General features: G+C 43.9%; 1 protein-coding gene across 2 annotated transcripts in view; it reads left to right on the top strand.

The window, feature by feature from the left end:
• Positions 1-2,815: 2,815 nt before the first annotated feature.
• The window catches only part of rspo2 (R-spondin 2), a 58,591-nt gene continuing 39,498 nt past the window's right edge, over positions 2,816-21,908 (top strand). The window contains exons 1-2 of one of the 2 annotated variants that reach the window (XM_071527473.1): positions 2,816-3,122; positions 3,382-3,703. In XM_071527473.1, coding sequence (XP_071383574.1) covers positions 3,475-3,703 — 229 coding nt within the window. In that variant the 5' untranslated portion in view covers positions 2,816-3,122; positions 3,382-3,474. Of the gene's footprint in view, positions 3,123-3,381; positions 3,704-21,908 lie in introns of those variants that run through there. The other variant, XM_071527474.1, reaches the window with a different exon arrangement.

Here is a 21,908-nt window from a genome sequence, read left to right as displayed (position 1 = left end):
CAGGAGGTGATGAATCAAAACTTAAGCGTGAAATCTAAACTGTCTCCTAAACAGCAGTGAGCAGCGCTCTGTCCAGAGAAAGCTGGACTCAATGTTATATCTTTTGTTGCCTTTCCCTTCTTCGGTACAAAGCATCACAGACCAGCCAGGTTGATAAACATGAGCGTGTTGTGTGCATTTTACGGACGTCACCTTCTGGGTATGGAAGTTCAAATTTTTCAAACCGTTACCTCACTGCCATTTGGATCTGCCAACATGCAAAGTTGCCTAGTGCAGCTTTTACTTTCTCAATCTAACTCTCCATCCTCTCTCCTTGATAATGGTTGATACTCTGGTACAGAGATGACTGCATCCAGTACGGCCTGGATCTTTTTTTTCCTTTCTGTCAAGGGTTTTCACACCTAGTAAACTGACAACGAGCCACCCTGAGGACCAGCCAGTCTGGGTCTTTGAGGAGGAGAGAGTGTAGCAGCTCCCCTCATTGCTGCTATGGCACCCAGGGCTCGGAGCCAGACCATCCAAATGCTGACGTCACCTCCACTTCTGCGGACTGCAAAGGCCCTGCTGGTCGAGTGGGAGGGAGGGAGGGATGGAGAGAGAGAATAAAGTGATTGGTTTACCGGCCCCCTTCTCCATGACACATCATGAAAATAAAAGTCCTCAAGGCCTAAATTATCGCATTCACCTTACCAGTGCACTCTCAGATGTTGTTTTAGAGAGGAGTCCAGACCAATACCAGGCCTGCGGCTAACAGCCGTCCCGACCACAATGTCTGTCACTGCTCTCTGAATAAATAAATAAACAAAGTCAGGACAAAGGTCACTATCGGTTTTGGCGAGGAAACTTCCATGGTTCTTTTTTTACATATTGTTAGAGGTTTTCCCCCCACAAAAAGGTTTTTTGCGAGCAGTTCCAGTGATGAAATGGAAACTTGCACTTTTGTGTGTGTGTGTGTGTGTTTTATTGCCTGAGGGTAGAATTCTCCCTTTCTCTGGTGTCTCATGTACAGACCAGTGTAAGAACAACATGTGTAAATGAAATTTTGTAATGTTAAGATGGGAGGTCTGTGTGGTTTGCTCTGTGGGGCGGCCAGGCCTATCCTATTTTCTTAACTTTATTGTCAGGATATCCGAAATACACTTTTTTTTAAATGTAAGAGGCATTGTTCAGATTTCCATTCTTAAATTTAGAAGAAAAAAAAGGTCAGATTCCTTGATTGTGTGTTTATTTTTTTGTCAATGTCTACATGTAAGATTGATAAATGATGACTTCACACTGGTGTGACTGATGCAGAATCAGTGACATGGACAACAAGATCCCACAATATTGCCTCTCACTTGGAAATAATTTCCTGAAATAAATAAAAGATTAAGTGCCACACCTAGTGGTTGAAGAGGGTAGAGCATTTACAACTCTTATTCCAATCGGGACAAGGAGCAGTTGCTGAAGGTGATGATGGAGCACCAGAAATGCCCCGAAGACAGTCAAACAATAACTTTGTACACTTATGATTCACTGCACTAAAGCTCTAAAGCCTATTTCAATCAGAAAGGTCTCTCCCTAACTTCTCTCTGTCGTAACGCTGCTGACACATCTCATCTGTGAATTATTTCACTTGTAATTATTCCCTGCAATGATCTGCAGAGTTGACATGCAGCCAGTTTCTGAATGTCATTGTGGAGTGGAGGAGTGCCAGCCCACATGGCTTTCCCAGAAGGTAGGTGAGGTCGAAGCCCCGGTTACTGCAATCTCAACTGAAGTAAATGAGAAGGGACGAGGTTGTAATGATCACAAACGGCGTCATTTTGGTAGGCCCGACCGCCACTGACCAGCTCAGTTGTATCTGTTTACGAGGTCGCATAGGTCAGTGTGTAGGCCTGCGCCTGGAAAACCCTAAAATAATTGAATAATATATATGCATATTCCACAATTACAGCCTCTCCAACAATTATCATTAATTTTGGGGGAACGTAGTCCAGGATGCACAATAAAAGACGCGTGACGGGATGATTGACCTCATTACGCACATTATGCAGATATTTGCTTTCTGGCGAACCTCTAATTGTTCAATAGGCCTATGATGAGCAAAGGAAAAGAGCTGATCCACGTTCAGTGCCGACTACGCAGCAATTACTCATTTCAGTTCAGTTTTGATTCAACAGATTTGCAGAGGGGGAACCGTATGATTGGTCATTGAACTTTCTTGCAACTCTGCGTAATTTCACCCTTGAATCAAAACTCCCGTTGGAAAAGAGCTATTGTAATCCTATAATGAATTTCTAAGGAATTTAGAGCCGCAAGTCACCATGGGAATATTCTAGGAATATTCCAGTGGTACCATAGGAGAAAAAAATACCGTTAAATACAATAAAGGCGCTATAAACTCACTGTCTGGTACCGCAGACACGCTACAATTCCCTGTAGGAATATTACAGTGATTTTTTTTCTTAGGGCTGCTTCAATCCCAGTCCGGTTCAGTTTTGTGCGCTCGCTAGGACCCTGAGGCAACCTCACATCGGCTAGTGTGAGTGACTGAGTGTGTGTGTGTGTGTGTGTGTGTGTGTGTGTGTGTGTGTGTGTGTGTGTGTGTGTGTGGTGGGGGTGTGTGTGTGTGTGTGGGGGGGAACTACATGAAATGTCATCTTCAACATCTTAAAAACGAAGAAACAGAAAACTGGAAATCTCCACACGTGACAGGAGCACGGCGCTATATGAGAAAAAGCAGCAAGCATCAGGACCAGTTGGGAGTCAAGTCACCGCTCAACCTCAGCAGCGCGCAAAACGCAGACGATCCAGTGGAGAGGAGATACTTACCGGCTCTCGTTCTCTGCTCTCAGCCCCCCAGAAACCAACAGAAGTGAGTTTGCTGCTACTGTGCTACAGGACGCGGGACACGCTTGGGCCAGGAAAACGCAGGTAAACGGAATCTAAGCCTTTACTAAGAGGAGGAAATCCCCGCTCACCACCACCACCACCGTTTTCCTCCTCCTCGGACCTCTGTTCTCTCCTGAAGACTTAAGTTTTTCATACAAAGAGGGATGCTGCATGTTCCCGAGCCGCACTTGCACTCAGAGGGAACCTAAAAGTGGACCGGAGCGGAATTACACTTCATTTGATGCAAGGTATATAGACGAGCACGTTGTTTCACGGAGCGCCTTGGCGACGATTACGCACGCTTTGTGCTCATTTATGGAGGGGGGCTGTTTGAGCAGAACGCATTGCCTTTACATCTGCGATTGTTATAGCACATTAACACACAGAAGCGCTATTCATTTTGTTTATCCCTCCCTCCCCCCGACACCAGCACACATCATTGTTTAGGTAGGTGTTGATCTTGTTACACTGTTATCACAATAACCTCCTTTGTCATTCTCCCCGCAGCGCTCCAAAACGGACACTTTAGTGACTGAAGGATCGGCGCGCTTCATAAAATGATTCCAATCGACGGTGTGACACCATGTCGCATCTCGTCTGATGTTTGACACATTTGGGGATCGACTAAAGAAACTGGAGGAGGACACTAAAACAAAACAGAGAATTCATCCCAAGCCCCCGCTGGCACTTTTTTTTCTACTGGAGTCGGAACAACAGATCGCCGTCCAGATGCAGTTTCGACTGTTCTCATTTGCCCTGATCGTATTGAACTGTATGGAGTACAGCAACTGTCAGGCGCCGTCGCACCGCTGGAGGAGAAACAAAAGAGGTACAAGGGGGGTTATACGGGGCTTAGCAGCATCCAGGGGGTGAGTGTGGGAGAGCCATGAGTTTGGATACTGCATGGGTCACGGGAGTCAACGGTTTATAACAATCCCAAACAATGTCGTTCACACATTCTCCAAAAGTCCAGCTTCTTCTGTATGCACTTTCTGTATGTAGTCTACTCAGAGAGCTCAGTGCGCGCAGGGACACGGAAAGTCAGAATAAAAACAAATTCTGTGTGAAATAATCAGACATAAAATATTGCGAATGACCACTGTTTGATTTAGGTTACGCACAGGTGAGAGCTGCCAATAATCCAACAATTGTAGAGATTGTACAATTTAGGAACGCCTGAGACATTTCACAATGAAAAGAAATTAAAATCCATATTTAAATAGTCACAATTTAGTCTTTCTTCAGCATCTATTGTTACTTGTTAACCTCTTGGAACAAGATTTTCTGGATTATGTAATGATTTCACAGACAGTAGCTAATGCGTAAAATGTGCGCAAAATTGGCTTCGCGTGTCGCTGGCCACGATTAATGTTAAATCTGAAACCTTGTTGCTTCAGTGGATAGACCAGTTGTACTGAAAGCACGCTGTCAGACAGACTATTAACGTTATTTCCCGATCTTGTGGCCCCAACCTGCCCGACAAAGAGCGTCCGAGATGTCTTTAATTAGATGTGAAACTGCTTGGATCAATTGGCCGGCAAAAAGCTGCCGGTGCGGATCGGTCTATACAGAGCGGTGGCTTATAGGGAGGCGTATTGTGGGAGTTATTTAATGAATAGATACGGAATCCCCTTCCTTTGACTTATGAATTGCACATCTCCACTCTAACCCCCCTAAGCTGGTTTTAATTGATCTCATAACCACTTTGAACAGTTGGTAGGAAACCCGCATAACAATCGCCCAGGGGGAGCGCAGGGGTGGGGGGGGTTCAGCCCCTTTGTAAATACGACTCTATACTCTGAATGAATGAGGAGACAGTGGGATTAGGATAGTGGCCCCCAGCAAGTCCCCTTCAGACCTGTGACATAACACATAACCCGGGTCCTTAGGGTGGCCATGCGAGTGCCACTTGATCTGAAGTGGCGCAGGGACTAGTGGACCGCTGGGCCTCTGTACCAGTCCACACAGTATGGTAGTACAGTGGGATAACTCATCTAAAGTCACATTTTGGAGAGGAAGGCTTGTAAATTGTAAGGCAATCACAGATTTAATCATATGCGCTGCGTGCCAGGGGGAACCTCCACACTCTACAAGCCCTCCACTGCCCATCTGCAAATAATCAGGCAATCACTGCGGGGTACTGGCACACACACACGTTTTTCTGCTCCTCTGTGTGTTTTTTCTCTAAGGACTATGTGATCTCAGATACTATGTAATATAATTTCCTTAATAGGATCAAACTTTTTTGGAACTGGTTAAATTTGGAGGTTTTGGGGGTTAAGCGGCAAATGTAGTCTACAGGTTCATCTTTTTATGTGTGTTTATCTGTATGGTGTGTGTGTGTGTGTGTGTGTGTTGGGGAGGTGGGGGGGTGGGGGGACCGGTGGGGTTGAGATCTTGAGATCAAGAGGTTAACTTACACATTTGACCCTAGGAACAGCTTTAGGCTGAGCACTACACATTGTTACCGCAAGCTCTCCGGACTTCTTAGAGTGGATGTTACACTTGTCAAACTAATCCCATGCAACAATGTACAGGCTTTGCCCTTATAGTTATGTTGGATGATGGTGTGTGTGTGTGTGTGTGTGTGTGTGTGTGTGTGTTTGTGTGTGTGTGGGGAACCAGAACTTAAGGCCCAAAGTGACATTCTAGCAAGTGGTGGCAGCCGGCCAAGTTTTAGGTATTTGCTTCCTTCCTTTATTTATCACGGTTGTATTGAGAGAAGCATGTGTAAGAGATCACTGTTCAATAGGCTCTGAATGCTTGAATATTTTTCTAGCCCTCAAGGTTCCTGTGACAGCTTTATATACAGTCTGTCTGGCATGCACAGGGAGCTATCCAAACCGTTCAGGAGTGTTGAGTCCCAGACACATTCTAAACTCAATTTGAATTTGGCCACACTCTGCTCCCTAGGCATACCTATTTTATGCATAACAAAACATACACTGCATAATTTAGCAAATGTTTTTGCCTTGTAAATTTTATGTGGATGAAAAAGTTTTGCCGTTGATATATGTACATGACCGGATTACCGAGTGAGGTGTAAGGGATGTAGACTCCATTATAATTAGGGGATGTCAAGAGAGAAAAACAGCCATTGCAGATGACTAGAGCCCACTAGAACCCACTAAAATGTTTGAGCGCAGTCTAGATTGGGATCTTTGTGCGGTTTCTGGGCTGATCTTGTCTTGCTTACATACTGCATGGCATGACCCAACCCTCCAGTTTGGCTGTGGTAATTGTTTTTTTGTTTTTTTTTTCATATAAAACAGATGACAAAACATATTAAATTTACACCTCCTTACCCCCTATCCTGCCCAGTAGAAACAGGGAAATCATGCCAATGAGCCCTGCTATGATATCATAGCTAGACTCAAGGGTATTACTTTTCATTTTTATTCTCTGGCTAATGATGCCACCTGCTGACTACATAAAATCAGGCTCAAGTACCAACACTGCCTGAAGGAGCAGAGATACACTGTGGGCCCCAAGACGTTTAAACAAGCAATGAATAGGTAATAGCAGTCGGAGTAGTGAAAAGTTGCCATGTGATACTGTTAACCCTTCCATTTCTATTCTGCCTGTTCAACATAAAAATCCCAAATTTTGACCTAGAAATTCCCAAACAGGCCACGACATGTTTAGGATCGTGTTCAGCTGTATAATTTAATACAATGTCTGAAGGACAAACCTGATTAGATGAAACTGGGTGGAGGAGGTAGTGAGGTCAGAAATGCGAGACATTTTGTACCAATGGTGACAGTATATGGTCAGTGCCAAGGGTGTGTGGGCCTTGTTTTTAAGGCTAAACACACAGAAAACAGTCCTGCTGCGTAGCCGAATATGCTGTTCCTTAAAAGAGGAATCACACAGACAGTCATGAAAATAAAGGTCAATTTCTGATTGATTTTTGATAGAGTGATACAAACTGAAAGCTAATATCTGAATGATTCAGAGGGAGAAAATCAAGGCGTGGGACGAAACTTGAGATTCTCAGATGTTTCAATTCTGAGTTTGCTGTGTGGTTTTAGTTTGTGTTTTATATTGTTGATAACAGAGCTGGGAAAACGTGATTTGGAAATGTTTGTAAGTAATTTGCAGTTTTTGGCAGTTTAAAAATTTGAATGTCATGGCATCTTTGGATGCAGTTTAAGAGATTCAGCCCTAGAAGACTCGAAGACACAGTGATTTCTCTCTTTCTCTGTGTCTCTCTCCCCCTTTTCTCTCTCTCTCTCTCCCTCTCTAAGCCCTGGAAATCAGGCCTCTATGTGCTGAAAGCTTACACAAGGTCCCAGGTTTGTGGGTGTAAGTGTTAATGTTGGATCCCGGTACTCCAGCGCAATATAATATGTTGATTAAGTGCCTAACGGCAAGGAGAGAGAATGCTCCAAGAGGCTGCTTTTAAAACCAGCCTTGCCACTCTGCCGTTGGAAAAAGTGAAAAAGTACTGCAGATATGGCATGTCTTTTAACAAGGCTTTTTCACATGCCACTCTAATCCGGGTGATGGGAGCCCTGCGCCCTGCTGAGTGTCGGGACTTTTTTTTTTCTTATTCCACAAAGCTGTAGAACTTAAAAAAAAAAAAAAAAATTCCACAGTACGTTTCTTCTCAGGCACCAGGTCGTCCCACGGATTGATCGCTTTACGGAAATGCTGAAAAGTGATCTGAGGTTGATGGTGTGGAATAGCACTAACAGCCCCCCCCCCCCACCACACACACACACACACACACACACACACACACCACCCCCAATGTCCGCGGAGGTTGCGCTGCTGAGGAAAGGAGGTGGGGGTGAGGGGGTGAGGGGGTGGGGGGGGCTTTTTAGGGATGAGGAAGGCATATTTAAGCAGATCAGCTGGAAACGGCTGAATGTGAACAGCATCACCTGAGAGGGATTACAGCGAGCCAAGTCCTGACCTGAGCCCGAGCTCCGGCGTCAAGGAACAGAGCTCTGTCTTTTCTCTCCCAGGCCCCATCAGCCAAGCTCCTATAAGTGTGCACTTGTGTGTGTGAGAGTGTGTGTGTGTGTGTGTGTGTGTGTGTGTGTATGTTACAGAGAGACAGAGAGAGACAGAGACAGAGAGAGAGTACGGGGAGATACACGGACACATTGCAGGTGCATTTTCCTGATGCACTAATCAAGACATCAGTCCAGAACAACGTACATACTCTTCGTAACACCCCCCCTCCTCCTCCCCCCCTCAACCCACCCTTACTGTGGGGTGACCAATTATAACCGTGACCCGTCCTGGGGATTATCATGGCCATTAGGCTTTAGAGACAATGATTCACTTCTGTGCTGTATTGATAAATCACATTAGTCTGACCCAGCCTTCGAACTCCGCGGAAAGACTAGCTCCTTGTTTGACCTACTAACCCATGCATGTCGATCCTGGCCCGTAGTGCAGCTCCTGCTCCGAGTCACAGCGGTATCAGATGAAGCCGGTGAAAGGCTCCTCAGTGCGCTGATGCTATGCTACACTGCTGAAAACCCCAGCAGAGGAAAAAACATGCAGTGGCATGAACTTTCTCCTGGGGAGACAGACAGAGAGAGAGATTCTTTCGGGCCCCACGTGACAAACCGAGGATGATCCGTCTCTCTTTTTCTTTGTTTTCCCTTAGAAAACAATTAGAGGCAATCTATTCTCCCATCTCGCCTCCATCCAAAAAACTCAATTAAGCCTAATTAATTTAAATCGGCCCAATGATTTTTTACTCTCAGTTGGTGCGGTAGGGTTGTGAACTGAGTGAGGTGAGGGAAAAGGGGGAGGGGGGGGGGGTTGTATTCATCTCTCAGCTCTTTGGGTGTTGTTTCGTGTACGAGCAGAGATTGAGCAGGATCCATTTCACGCGGGCGAGAAAAGCTTGTTTTGTAACACTTCTGCACTTTTCCATCCATCACATCACAGCGGAGAAACATTCATTGTGCGCAGATTTGGTCCCTCCTTTATTTTTTTCGAGGAGAATACGCGAGGGGATCTTCTCTCCCACCCTCAATCACTGTCATCAGAGAATCCCATATGCTGGCAGAGCTAAATGCCAAACAGATGTTTTTCTTTCAGGCTACATTTTACCACACTGTAAAAGTTCATTTTCGGAAATGTGAAATAAAATGAACTTATTATATAAATCTTATAATACACCCCATATTTCCCCTTGGTGATTGGAAACTCCAGTGCAGCACACAAAAAGTCCAGTGTCCCTTCCGAGTGCGAGGGAGATTTTGTAAGCCTCACCTATGCTATTCTCTCAGGAGCTCACTCCCCTGAAGCAATTATACCTTAATATGTTTCCTTATAAAGCTACTAAATATGACCAGCCAATTTGTTCCGATTCTCTCAAGTTTATTGGGCCATAAAAATTCTAATGTGGGAATCATTTCTAAGTGCCACGCATAAAACAACAACACAAAAGAAGCATTTAAAAAAAAAAATGAGTCATACATACGGCTTCACAGGTAGGAGAGCTGCCCAGAGCCGGAGATGGAGCCCCTCAGGCTTACACTGAAATGCACTTCCAGACTACTTACCTCTCGCATTACTAATACACACCTCCGAAAGAATTCAGTTCAGAGCTGTTTAGAGGTAATGACGTGGTTACAATAGGCATCCGTGATGTTTTTCGCCCCAAGAATCTGATCATTGGAATTGTTCAAAATGACCAATTTCCCATTGTTAGAGAGATTTGATTTACCATATGAAGTGCCCAACTAGAATTTAACCAACTATTTGGCATGCTGAGTAGTAACTAAGCCTATTTGACGGGCCATGAATTTGATAGCCCACCCTCCACCTGCCCTAGATGTGTAGAAGGGCCATACAGATTTGGAGATGCACGAGAGCCAGGAAGGATGCTTAAAGTCTCAGTGTTGTGTTTCCACCAAAGGCCACATACTGTATCTGCTCTTGTTTGCCATGTCAGTGTGCGTGCAGACTAGTACCTACTTTGCATCGATCTGCAAGGCCTGGAAATTTGAAACTCAGGAGGCCTCTTGAGAAAATACACCAATGTGTGTGGAAACACACACAAACCTAGGTACTCACACACACACACACACACACACACATACACACACACACATACAGACTCTTGTTTGGCGCTAAGGGCTATTTGCATCCATGCCTGTTCGAATGGCTGCTGCTGTAACAACGGGGAGGCATGGGGCTGTGATCCGGAGCACAGAGCGCTACCCCCCTCCCCACCCCTTAACACTCGACAGATGGACAAGCCTCCTTTTTTCCCCCTCTCTCTGCTTTTATGGGACCTCTAATTATGCTTACACGCCACATCAAAATAAAGCTCAGCATGCAATGCCTTTGGTATGGAGAGGAAGTGAGCTGGTCAGATGCAATAAAGCGTCTCTCTGTGGAGCTCGCCTGTAATTTGACGGTCCGACTATGGACACGGAGAGGTAAAGGTAAAGGTGCTGCTGCCCCCTTAGTCGCCCACTGCCTGCCTGATGCACTGTGTCTATCTGTTGAGTCACAGCGAGTACTGATACGCTCATGTTGAGGACAATAACATGTTGAATACATTTGAAAATACTTGATGAATGTGAGGGGCACTTGGGTTACGTTGCTAAGAGTAATTTGCCAATGTTGCCATGAAGCTGTGTAAAAATGTGGCAAAATAATTCAAACACACATCAAGTAGTGCAAATATCTGAAAGCATATTTTTGCCCCACCCTGGATGCACCCGAGGCTCAGACTGTAGACAGGCTCTGTTATGGCTTTGTTATGGTTTTGGCTGAGGTTGGGGTTAATGTTGGTAATTGGGCACCCTTAGACTAAATGAAGACTTGCCTGTGGAATTAGACCTGGACTAGTCGGGACAAGAGCTTTGAATGCTACAATGAGTAAGGCTTACACTGGATTTAGATGCTTTTTTTTTTTTTTTTTTTTTTTTTTGGGCACGGAGCTGTGTTGAGGCTGGCTTGTGCTTCTATCTCTTCGCTCTCAGGCCTTGTGGTGTGAGGAGGGGAAGGCCTCATGGCGGCCTGCGGAGTGCAGAAGCACCCAGTGTGTTTTTAATCAGGAACAAGGCTGGTAGTCATTACTGGGCCTCGATGCTGAGCTCATTGTCTCTCTGACTCCCTCTGCGGATCGAGAGATGGAGAGAGAGAGAGAGTGAAGGAAAAAAAGAGGGAGATATAGCGTGCATGTCAGATGTAAAGAGGTCTTAGAGGGTCATCCCCTCTAGATTTATGTGGTCAGAACAGAAGGAGTGGGGAAAAGGAAAGTGATGGGAAGAGAGGTTGCAGGGAGTGGTGGAAGAATAATTGAATGAGACATACATCCGTCTGTTTTCAGGACAAACCAATAAGATTGTAGATCAATCATGTAATGGAAGCTACAATAAGCAACTTTTTGCCTTGAGGCAGCAAAGTGTATTGCTGGTCCCGCCCTCCTCCCCCTCAGTTGGTCAAGTTCACGCCCCAACACTTGTCACTCATCTAGCAGCGCTTGCTAGCTACACAGAAAACCTAGCAGACTGGCTAGCATCCTATCTGTCTAGGCAAGGCAAGGCAAGGTAGCTTTATTTGTATAGCACATTACACTGAGGCAATTCAAAGTGCTTTACAGAGTAATAAAAAATACAGTAAAGGTAAAAAAAATGACAATTAAAAAGTGCAAAAGTACAGACAAGAGATCCACAAGATAAAAGACTTAAAAAGTAAACTAGTGCAGTTCAAAGCAAGGGAAATAGAAAGATAAAAGAAAAGACAAGAGGATTAGAAAAGTGAAAAGTGCATTAAAATCACATTTAAAAGAAAATAAAAAAAGATATAAATAAATAAATATTACAGTGCAGATGAGTGTTGCCCTAGATTTCTTAAAAAGCCCTGGCGAACAGAAACATTTTAAGCCCTGATTTAAAAAATTGTATAGTGGAGGCAGACCGCAGATTTTCTGGAAGTTTGTTCCAGGCATGAGGAGCATAAAAACGAAAAGCTGCTTCTCCATGCTTTGTTTTGACCCTGGGAACAGTAAGCAGACCAGCACCTGAAGACCTGAGGGGTCTGGCGGGTTCATAACATTGAAGGAGATCAGAAATATATTTTGGTCCTAAACCATTAAGTGCTTTATAAACATGCAGCAGAATTTTAAACTCAATTCTTTGGCACACAGGAAGCCAATGCAGTGATCTCAGCACTGGAGTGATGTGCTTTTCTTAGCCCTGGTTAAAACCCCGGCAGCAGCATTCTGGATGAGCTGCAGTTGTCTAATAGCTTTTTTTAGAGAGACCTGTAAAGACACTGTTACAGTAGTCAAGCCTACCAAAAATAAATGCATGAACAAATTTTTCAAAATCCTGCTTGGACATGAATTCTTGCGATATTTTTAAGGTGATAGTAGGCAGATTTTGTAATTGTCTTGATGTGGCTGTTGAAGTTTAGGTCAGAATCCATAACTACACCAAGATTTCTGACTTGGTTTTTAGTCTCCAGTGAGAGGGATTCAAGGTGAGCAGTGACTTTAAGTCTCTCCTCTTTGGCACCAAAAACAATTATTTCAGTTTTATCTTTATTTAGTTGCAGAAAATTGTGGCACATCCACTGGTCTAGCAGTAAACAAGAAGCTCTGCATCACTTCTCAGCCCTTTTATCTCCTTCAAATGGCTCCAGTGGGGAGAAACAGCGATGATGTTCACCATGTTTTTGAACGGGTCTTGTCTGCTGCGCATTTAGCTTCCCTTTCTTACTGCTTTCCTCCATTCTTGTTGTTGCTATGACTTATGATGGCAGCTAGCCTTACCTTGCTAGCCATAACCGGCTCACCGCTTGCCACGCCCACAACAAATGGTTTATGCCCCAAAACGTCTCCAACAAAAGCCAATTTCAGGCAAACAGGGGAATTAAGACATGAATACGCAAAGTCACAGAAAGACACAGACTGTCTGACCTGAACCTTGCTGTAAGAAGTGGCCTAGTCAAACACAGCGATGTCTGTATGGATGATGTTGTGGGTTAACTTACAGACAGACTGTCTGATTCTTTCTGTTAGATTGCAATCATTAGAACACACTCTGACACATTGCGTTTGAGTTATAATTATGTTTTCTCTTAAGCCAAGACAACGTATCCCCACCAGTCCCTCAGTATGGGCCCAGCCCTGTTCACTGTAATATAGTGCATGACTGGCCCAGTTGTCGTGTGGTTGTGGTCTTTGTTGTTGTTTGCCTTGTTGTTGTCTGTGTTGACTCAAGCCCATGTATGTTTTGTGCTTTGCTCTGGCTGCATGCCACGCAGCCATGGGGCACAGATCCACTCACACATCTTGTTGGAAGAGAGAGTGGAGCTGTTGAGTGTAATTGTAGGGAGATTTTAAGTTGGATTATGATTTTAACGCAACACATTTTTACGTTGTGCTTTGTCACAGAGGACATAAATTGTGGGGAGTTTTTTTTTTTTTTTTACATTCTCTTCACCATTAGGATTTCTTGCTAACCTTGTTTTAGGGGCCAGACAATGAAACACGACTGTGGTAGAGACAAATGGAGGAGAGAAAGTAAAAGCTGAAAAGAAGGAGAAGTCCATTAACATTTCTCAAATTCCTTCACTTTTTTTCCCTCTAGTTATGCACTTGTATTACATCTTGGCTGACTTCTCCTTAACTGGATATTATTTTATTTGAACCGGGGCCAGGTCTCAGGAGCACCGGCCTTAGCTGTGTAAACAACTGTCACCAGCAGGAGTCATAACTAATAGGTATCTGTAGACAGGGGTCACATGTAGTTTACATGTTTACCAGCTAATGGCTTTAGAGATGGTACTGCCTTGGTGCAGTAATGGACAGTAGAGAAGTGTAATGGACAATCTGGAGCTGGTTATCATCATCAATGAACACGAGCGCACACATGCATATGAATATGAATAGTCGTATTACAGGTTATATATATTCTTGAAAATAGCTCTCAAGGTTGGATGTCTTACAAGGTAAAAGGTCGTTTTTCAGAGAATACATCTTTGAGAAAATTGTCCTGGACCAGTCTGACTGTTTAGAGGAGACAACTCGTGTGGTTGAGTTATTATTGCATAGCTCTTTGGCACATCCAGTGCCTTGGGGCTTTGTTATAACAGCAGCCATTACATGACAACCCAATTTGCTGCTCATTTGTAGCAGTAAACACTGTAGCGTGTTGGCACCTGCCAGGTACAGCTTTATACATCTGACTCCGTTTCTTCCATGTAATAATACACTTAGGGATTTCGTGCCACCCAGGGCTTTGGATCGAAGCCCGTCTCCTAATCCAATAGTTCCTTGTATCCCAACATCTAACACCTTAGTTAGATTCTAGTTCACTCGCATACCCAAGCTCACTTTTTTGTGACTGCTGCGCAAAATAGAGCAAATTACATTTCCGCACACAGAAGCAGTAAGAATGCACACTAGACTTTTACTCAAGAGAAATGAACTGTCACAAACATCACTGTCATTTTGTGTTATGTGCTCCATGTTTACATTTTTTGACCTGTGAAATATATTCATATTCCTGTAGTTTATGAAAGCATTGATCCCATGCCTCCCTCAGATGAACCGCAGAGAAATGTAGACTCCTGAGGACTCAGTGTGGGCTTTTAGAGCCAACACAAGCCGGTTCCCGTTAAGAAGCCCAGGTAGTGCCAGGTGCTCAGGTTCAGTACTGTGGGCTTTTGAGGCCAGATGTGACCCAGACACCTGCAGGAGGAGGAGACGGTCGCTCTCAGCTGGATAGACCCATCTAAATAAACTGTACATTACAGGCCTGCTAAATCCCTCAGATGAACTCCTCTGTAATGACTACTTCAAAGTCTTACTGTGAGTGTGTGTGTGTGTGTGTGTGTGTGTGTGTGTGTGTGTGTGTGCCTGTACATCCATTTGTGTACAGGTGTGTAGCTCAGTTTCTCTTCCTGGTCCTAAAGTTGGGCCCTAGTTTGTTTGTAACTCAAATCAGTTTTTAAAGGACAGGCATAGGACTTGACCTTTTGTTCCTTTACTTGCCATTGGTTCAGCAGAAAGTTCCACTGATCTTGTATCTTGCATATAATTCAATGCTAGTCATTGCATTAATTGTGACTGACAATTGGTCTGTTTGTTTCCATTTATGGATTACTAGTAGGGTTAGACTAATATATTGGGCTGATATTGACCTTTTCTTAACAATCGGATATTGGCATTGTCCTCCACCTCCAATATAATGGAGATTCCTCACGTTTTTTACTTTTTAGGGGTGGCAGTCCTTCAGTGAACCCTACCATTAGAGATCTACTGCAGCCCTATGTCACCAGCAGGTCTCTAAGGTCCTCTGATCAGGGTTTGCTGGCTGTTCCTTGATCTAGGCAAAAAACTAAAGGAGACTAAAGGAGAGGTTGTGGCTCCTAAACTTTGGAACTCTCTCCCTCTGGACTTAAGATCTGTGGACACTGTGGACACCTTTAAAAAGCAGCTCAAGACCCATTTGTTTAGACTTGCCTTTGGGTAATTTTCTCTTTACTTTTGTTTTTATTGTGTTTTTTTTGGCTGTTTTTATTGTGTTTTATGTCTGTATGTATGTTTATGCTTTATTTCCTCTGTGAAGCACTTTGTGACGTCTCTACTCTCGAAAGGTGCAATATAAATAAAGTTACTTACTTACTTACTTATTTACTTACTTACTTATCAGGAGTTTTAGTGTCCCATGATGGCCTAAATGTTGTTTCAGAGGCTTTTCCACAGTGACTGGAATAAACCTCTGGGAGAAACACTGAATTTGTTGTGCATGGAAATGGACAAATGTACAAATAATCATGATCCACGCAAAATAATGCCTACCGGCATCTTCAATCCAAAAATATTGGTATCATACCAACCTGAACTAAATGATTTGCTTAAATAGTTTGCAATATTTAACCCTCTAATCACCACAATGGACCACTAATGGAATAGCCATTACTCTCATAGGAAACGGACTTAATTTAAGCAAGAAAACAAGCAAGATAGTCTCCTGTGAAAGATCTAATGTAGATATTGGATCCAGCCCAGGTTTTTGGGGGAAGAATGAGGCTTTGATGTTTGGTTTTTCTGTGGCAGGCAACATGTGTGAAAGTGAGACCAGGTCGTTGCCATCTCTCTCCTGTGGAGCACTCCACTTTTGACCCTGGTTATCACCTCAGATCTCCCTGTGGGCCGCGTTGGGCAGGGAGGGGTGTGAGGTTGTATCTTGTTAAAGGGTTAATGAGGTAGAACTGTGTAGCAGACGGTTCATGTTCTGCCTGTTCGAGATGGGGGGGCTGCAGACTAAGGCAGTGAGTTCTTGTCAAGGATTATTTGATATCTGAGATCCTCATTATTCTTTTTATTTTGTCTCCATCTTTGGTGCTCAGCGCTCATTGCTGTGGTGTTTCTGCACTGCACTTCCCAGAGATCACAAGTCAATTTAACAGTGTGTCCAGTACTGTGACATCTTTTTCATCGAGTGTCTGTAGGTGGCGCTCTTTTTTGCCTGTTCAGCCATGATGGCTATCACTGCTCATGCTAACTACCCAGTTCTTCTTCTGTTTATTCCAAACAAACCGCTGTTGCTGCTGGCGGAAACGTAAAACGCAACACTTTTACCAGACACAATGTTTAGAACAGCAAATGTAAAAGCTTTCATGAACTGGCTATAGGTTGAATCACTATTGTATAGAAAAACGCACATTTATTTATATGAAAATTTCACAGGTTATTACTTTAAGATCTTTTGTGACGCCTCAAGAAAAGGACAGTATCTCCCATCTGGATTCGTCACTATGTTGCGCTCTCTGGCGAGTGTGAGATGCCTGCATCCCCTTCTTTGTTTGTCAGAAGTGTGAGCTGAAAAGCCAGGATGGGTTTAGTTAAGGTGATGAAATATGGGGACGGGAGAGTGAACTCGGGCCGGGGTGGAAGAACGAGAGCGATGCTGCATGGGGTGCAAATATGCCAAGCACGCCTGCCCCGTCCACTGATCCTCTCCTCTGATGTCCTCCTCCTCCTCCCGCGCCGAGGGAAACCCACGGCCAAGTCCCACTCAGCAGCGTGTGTGTGTGTGTGGGGGTGTGTGTGAGTGAATTACTAGACTTCCAGCACGTTGAGCTACAGGTGTGAAAATTAGGTGTGAGGTTTATGTGTGATAAATTACCAACATGTGGGCTAATCTGAGCCACTCCACCTTTCCTCCACCCTCCTCTCGCTCTTTTCCCTTTTTTCCTCTCGTCTGAAGGGAAAACACATTTCGCTCACAGCTTGAGTGGATTTAAGGGGTGAAAAATATTGAAATATTCAAAAAAGCTGTATGTTTTCGCCTGACTTCCTGGGCTCAACGCTTTTACTTCATCTGTAGCTTGACGTTGCTTGCATGGCGTTCTTGTTATAATTTGGAGTACAGTCCCAATGGCTGCTCAGTCTCACAGGCTTGTGGGAAAAAAAACACTGTATTTCAGGTAACTGAGCAGTTTTCAGTTGATACATAACATTGACCAACCAAAACTTTTACATCCATCGGTGCTAATTTGCGCCACTCCGCCTTCTTTTCACACACTTCTCTCATTCCTCTCTTTCCTGAGGGGAAATACATTTTTCCTCACCGCTTGAGCGGTTTGCATGGGGTGAACTCATTTTGGCTCATTTCATGATGGAGCACCACGTTTACTTTCTTTAGAGGCTCCTGTTGCAAATTTTGGTTTACCAACTTAACATTGGTAAGCCAAATGTTTTCATCTAGCAGTGCCAACCATATTGTTTTTGCTGAGCTCTTTAATTCAAATGCAATTTATGCAGGCAGTTGTCCGTTAAGTTATTGGCTGAAAGGAAAGAAAGCGGTTTCTATAAATGGACATCACTCAGTTTTAGGGATGCACATTTAAAAAACAATCTTGCTCGATTTGCACTCAAGTTCACAATCAAATATCGATGTTCGTTAGGCCCAAACATGTTACAAGCCCACCCAGCACCCCCACACGCACACCCCCCCCCCCAACACACACATCACACCACACACACTTCAAATCAATCAAAGCATTATCCAGACAAAAAACTTGACTCACACTGATTAGCATATTGAAGCAGAATAGAGGCTATAATCATATTACATAGACTGAGGCTACATTATTAGTCTATGTAGGCGATGGAGTTATGGCTCGTGAAATCCTGCCACATTCTCATCTCGCATTCTCATATTCCCATATTAGTCCGCCCGAAATAATGTTTCCAAACTCCAAAGGAAATTAAAAAGGACTATTGTTGAACAAGTTGGCTGGGGTTAACTGTTTTAGGCCTGTTGCCTAAACATTTTTATTCATAAAGATCAGCATGCCCAAACGCTCCAGAGTAACGCACCACCAGCCCAGCGGCAGAGGAGACGTGCTCTGACGGGACAGAGGTCCGGGGTGCAGAGGTACCGCTGCCTCGGGAATCCTACTTGGTTGGCTTTCCACCGTTCCAGTGGATTTGTATCAAGTGGTGGAGGGATTTCTTGCAGGTAGCCCTCCACTTCGGTTTCATGGTCATTGGACTAACCGGCTGCAATGATGCAATTCAAAAAGTCATTACGACAAATCGATGTGATACATAACAAACAATAAATCGTTCATAGATTTTTTGTGAACCTCCCTACTCAGTTTTCACTGCTGGACTATAACTTTGGATTGAAGAGAGATGAGCAGAAAATAACTTGCACATTTCACAATAACATCAACCTTTTCCTTTGAAAAAAAAGGGACTAAAGAGGGGCGAGAGAAGAAGAAGAGCTGGGAAGAAACATAAACCACATGTTTGTCTTCTAGTGCTTGCCCAGAGACCGATAAAGTCCATCCTCATGAGTCATAGATTAACTCCCACAGTGCTTCCATTCCTGAGTGTCATAAACTCCTTTGCACCTGCACTGACCGGCCATAGTGTATAAACTGAGTATCATCATCAAGAGAATTGGAGGCAGATGCTGACTGAGGACCGGTGCCACTCAGTAGGAAGTGTCAGGTTATTTTTCTGCACTGATGGTAACAGAGGGCAGGCTGTGGTTACAGTGCAGCACCGTCCTGAATCTCTTACAGGAAAATCCACCCTTGGATGTTCTTACACTATATATCATCAATCTTACGCTGTTATATATCATCAATCTGTTTGGTGCATTCCATTTTGTGATGTAGTGTTGTGATTTACGTTTTTGGTGAACCAACATTCCCTCAACCTGCTTTGTTTACTTCTACTTCAGCTAGTGATTTCCTACGTTTCCCAGAATGACCTTTGACAACCTCCAGAGAAGAGGCAGCAACTTGTTGCTTTCAGACAAAGGTGGGCGCATGGCATAGTTTGTGACGTGTCTACGATAGTGGTCATGCCCCGTACTCAAAACACAACATGTCTTGTGGCTATTGAGGCTATTGAGGCTACTGTCAGTGGAGAAATTGGTATCTCTGCCTCTTCTACGATGGATTTCTCCCTGAAAATGGCGGCTCTAGAAAGAAGCTCTTGCTCTTTGATTCTGAGGGACTGACACCAAAACCTGATGTTTACTGTTGATGTTTTAGATCGCTGAAAAATGTTCTCCTATCAAACTCCATTGTAGCTACACAGGAAATGTCTTGGCATGATGTCATGTCGTCTACGTTTGGCCAGTTAAGAAAAATACAACACCAAACGACAAAATGGGACACAAATGCAAAGTACATCACCATTAGCTTTTTTTTTTTTAACACTGTTGAAGTGTTTAAGGATGGATTTTTCCTGAGTTTAACCTTATTAGAGAGGGTATCAAAGCATCCATGAGTTTTTTAGTGGATTGTTTAAGCAGTGTGGACACTGACTGTGAACAGTGAAGCCGTTGTTTTCAAGTCCTGGCTGCACTGTAAAACATTTTACGGGACCACAACCCACGGAGAAGAGGCGATGCTGTTGCTTGACCACCACATCAAGGTCATTCCCCCGTCCCTCCGCTTTTTATGTGGGGCTTTCAGTTCATATGTGGCCACAGAGCTTTCCATCCTATTTCATGTCTATTATGGTCAGGGTTATTCCCATTTTGAGTGTCTATCAATGTGACAGAATGTGGGAAAAGACCGCAGTGCATACCGTGAGATTAGGTCAGTCACCTTTTTTTTTTATTTTCTTAAAGGAGGAATTACGAGGTTTCTTTCTCGTCAGGGGTTCCAGATGTGGGATTTAACCCGGTACGCGGGACTTAAGTCAGAATCCATCATAAAGATATTAATAAGGAAGTGAACCGACCAAAAAAACCAAACCAGAAAGGAGTGCAGGGATGAGAGCCATGACGAGTAGAGCTGGACAGATGGGTTAAAGGTGGAGAGAGCGTTTCCAGATTGACTCCAACACACTGTAGATGTCTCTATCTGCAGCGCTGCAGGTTGAGACTAGATAGCACAGTGAAGGCATCATCAATACAAATTACATTTTCTTAATAGTTTCATTTTGAGAAACCAGCGATGATTCTACATTTTTTTGTAATTGAGTTGTATTAGTGGATTTCATGTTTTTTTAAGGGCATGGGATTCTATGAAAAATGGCATCAGTAATGAAAGCATAGTGTAGATGGAGTGTCATGACACAGTTAAGAAGATGGAAATGCAACATTTAGGGAATCCTCATTTGATCAACTGACTGGATGAGGGCTAAAGAAGATAGAGAGTTGGCACTGGTTTTATCGACTCTACACAGCAAAATCATCAGCGTTAATGTAACTGTGAGAGTGTACACCCCACACCCCTCAGAGTTTAATTTAACACTTTAAGATAGTTTTGAAGAGCCATATCTGCTCCATGAGACGACAAACAACTCTCCAGTCAGCTCCAAATAACTGTCACTGAAAGATCAACGTGTATTAACACCGGAAACTTTGCTTTTTATGACAGTGACTTCATCATCCAATGAGTCAAATGTAATGTTTTCACCTGCATCTGACAGTGACTCAACCTGTTGAATGACACCAAAGTAAATTACCTCAAGCTGCTATTTTATTGTGCACTTAAAAATGTAGCTTTTAAATTGGCTCCCATTCTCCGGTCGCCTGTTTGAACTGTAGCTGCCTGTTTTACCCATTCACCGCTATATAAACCTCCAGCCTTTCAAGTGAAGGTTCAAATCCCTGTGCTGCCCGCCTCGCCCGGTGGATCTGTGTCACAGGAACATTTTGGCTAAGCTAATAAGTCTGACAGCAAATGTGTTTGCTCAGACTCATGCTGCAAAATCATTATAAGCAGCAGGACTGTCCTAAATTATAAACATGTGCTTACAGTATGATCTGTTAAAGTAAACTGGGAAAAAAAGAAAAAAAGAAACGTAGATCCTAAAACCTGACTATTTCCAGCTGGAAAGGAGTCGGAGGCGAGTCCAACATATTTTCTGCTAAATTGGAACAGAAATGTGCCTTCAGCGCACCGGGCTGATGTACCCTCCCGTAACCCTTCTGTTTTTTCTCCAGAATTTTTGAGCAAAAGTGTGACTTCCAGATCCGTGACAAATTAAGTCACAGGCTTAAAATGCGGGTGGTTTGATGTAATTTTCCATGTACCGACTTTTAATGAGCTAGAACCATTGTGGAGCTGTTACGGGGGCTGGGTGGGTAACGCCGGGCGGACGGGCGCAGGCTGTTGGCTCCTCTGCCTTTTTTTTTTTTACAGATACGGATCACCAGCCTGGAGGGTTAGGTGGTTTGAGCGGAGACCCAGAGAGCGGTTGTTGCGTCTCCTGGTTCGATCTGAGGCCAGTCTGCCGGTGGCTGTCCCGCGTCTGCCCTCCTCTCCCCCGCGCTTTCCCTTTTTCCTCTAGAGCGGAGCAGCAGTAAGCTTATACCATCATTTCGGGGGAATGGGGGAGGTAGACAATAAACAATAATCGTCTCAGTGCCGTGAGGGAAGCACACATATAATTCTGTTAGTGAATGTGACGCTCACCACATGAGAGGAGAAATCTTCTTGACCTGCTGCGGCTATGTAACTCCAAAGCCTGAGGTTTCCCTTTGCCGGTTCTTCACCGTTTATGTCGTATAGTGTCGGTATACCATGCAGGGAATATTTTTTTGTCATAGTACTTGACACCA

Source organism: Centroberyx affinis, unplaced genomic scaffold (genome assembly GCF_046629955.1).
Source record: "Centroberyx affinis isolate AG114_WGS23_722 - 3 ecotype Tasmania unplaced genomic scaffold, CSIRO-AGI_Caff_v1 ptg001541l_1, whole genome shotgun sequence".
NCBI lineage: Eukaryota > Metazoa > Chordata > Actinopteri > Beryciformes > Berycidae > Centroberyx > Centroberyx affinis.
Note: the sequence above shows the minus strand (reverse complement) of the source record. Positions and strands in the feature narration are given on the sequence as shown.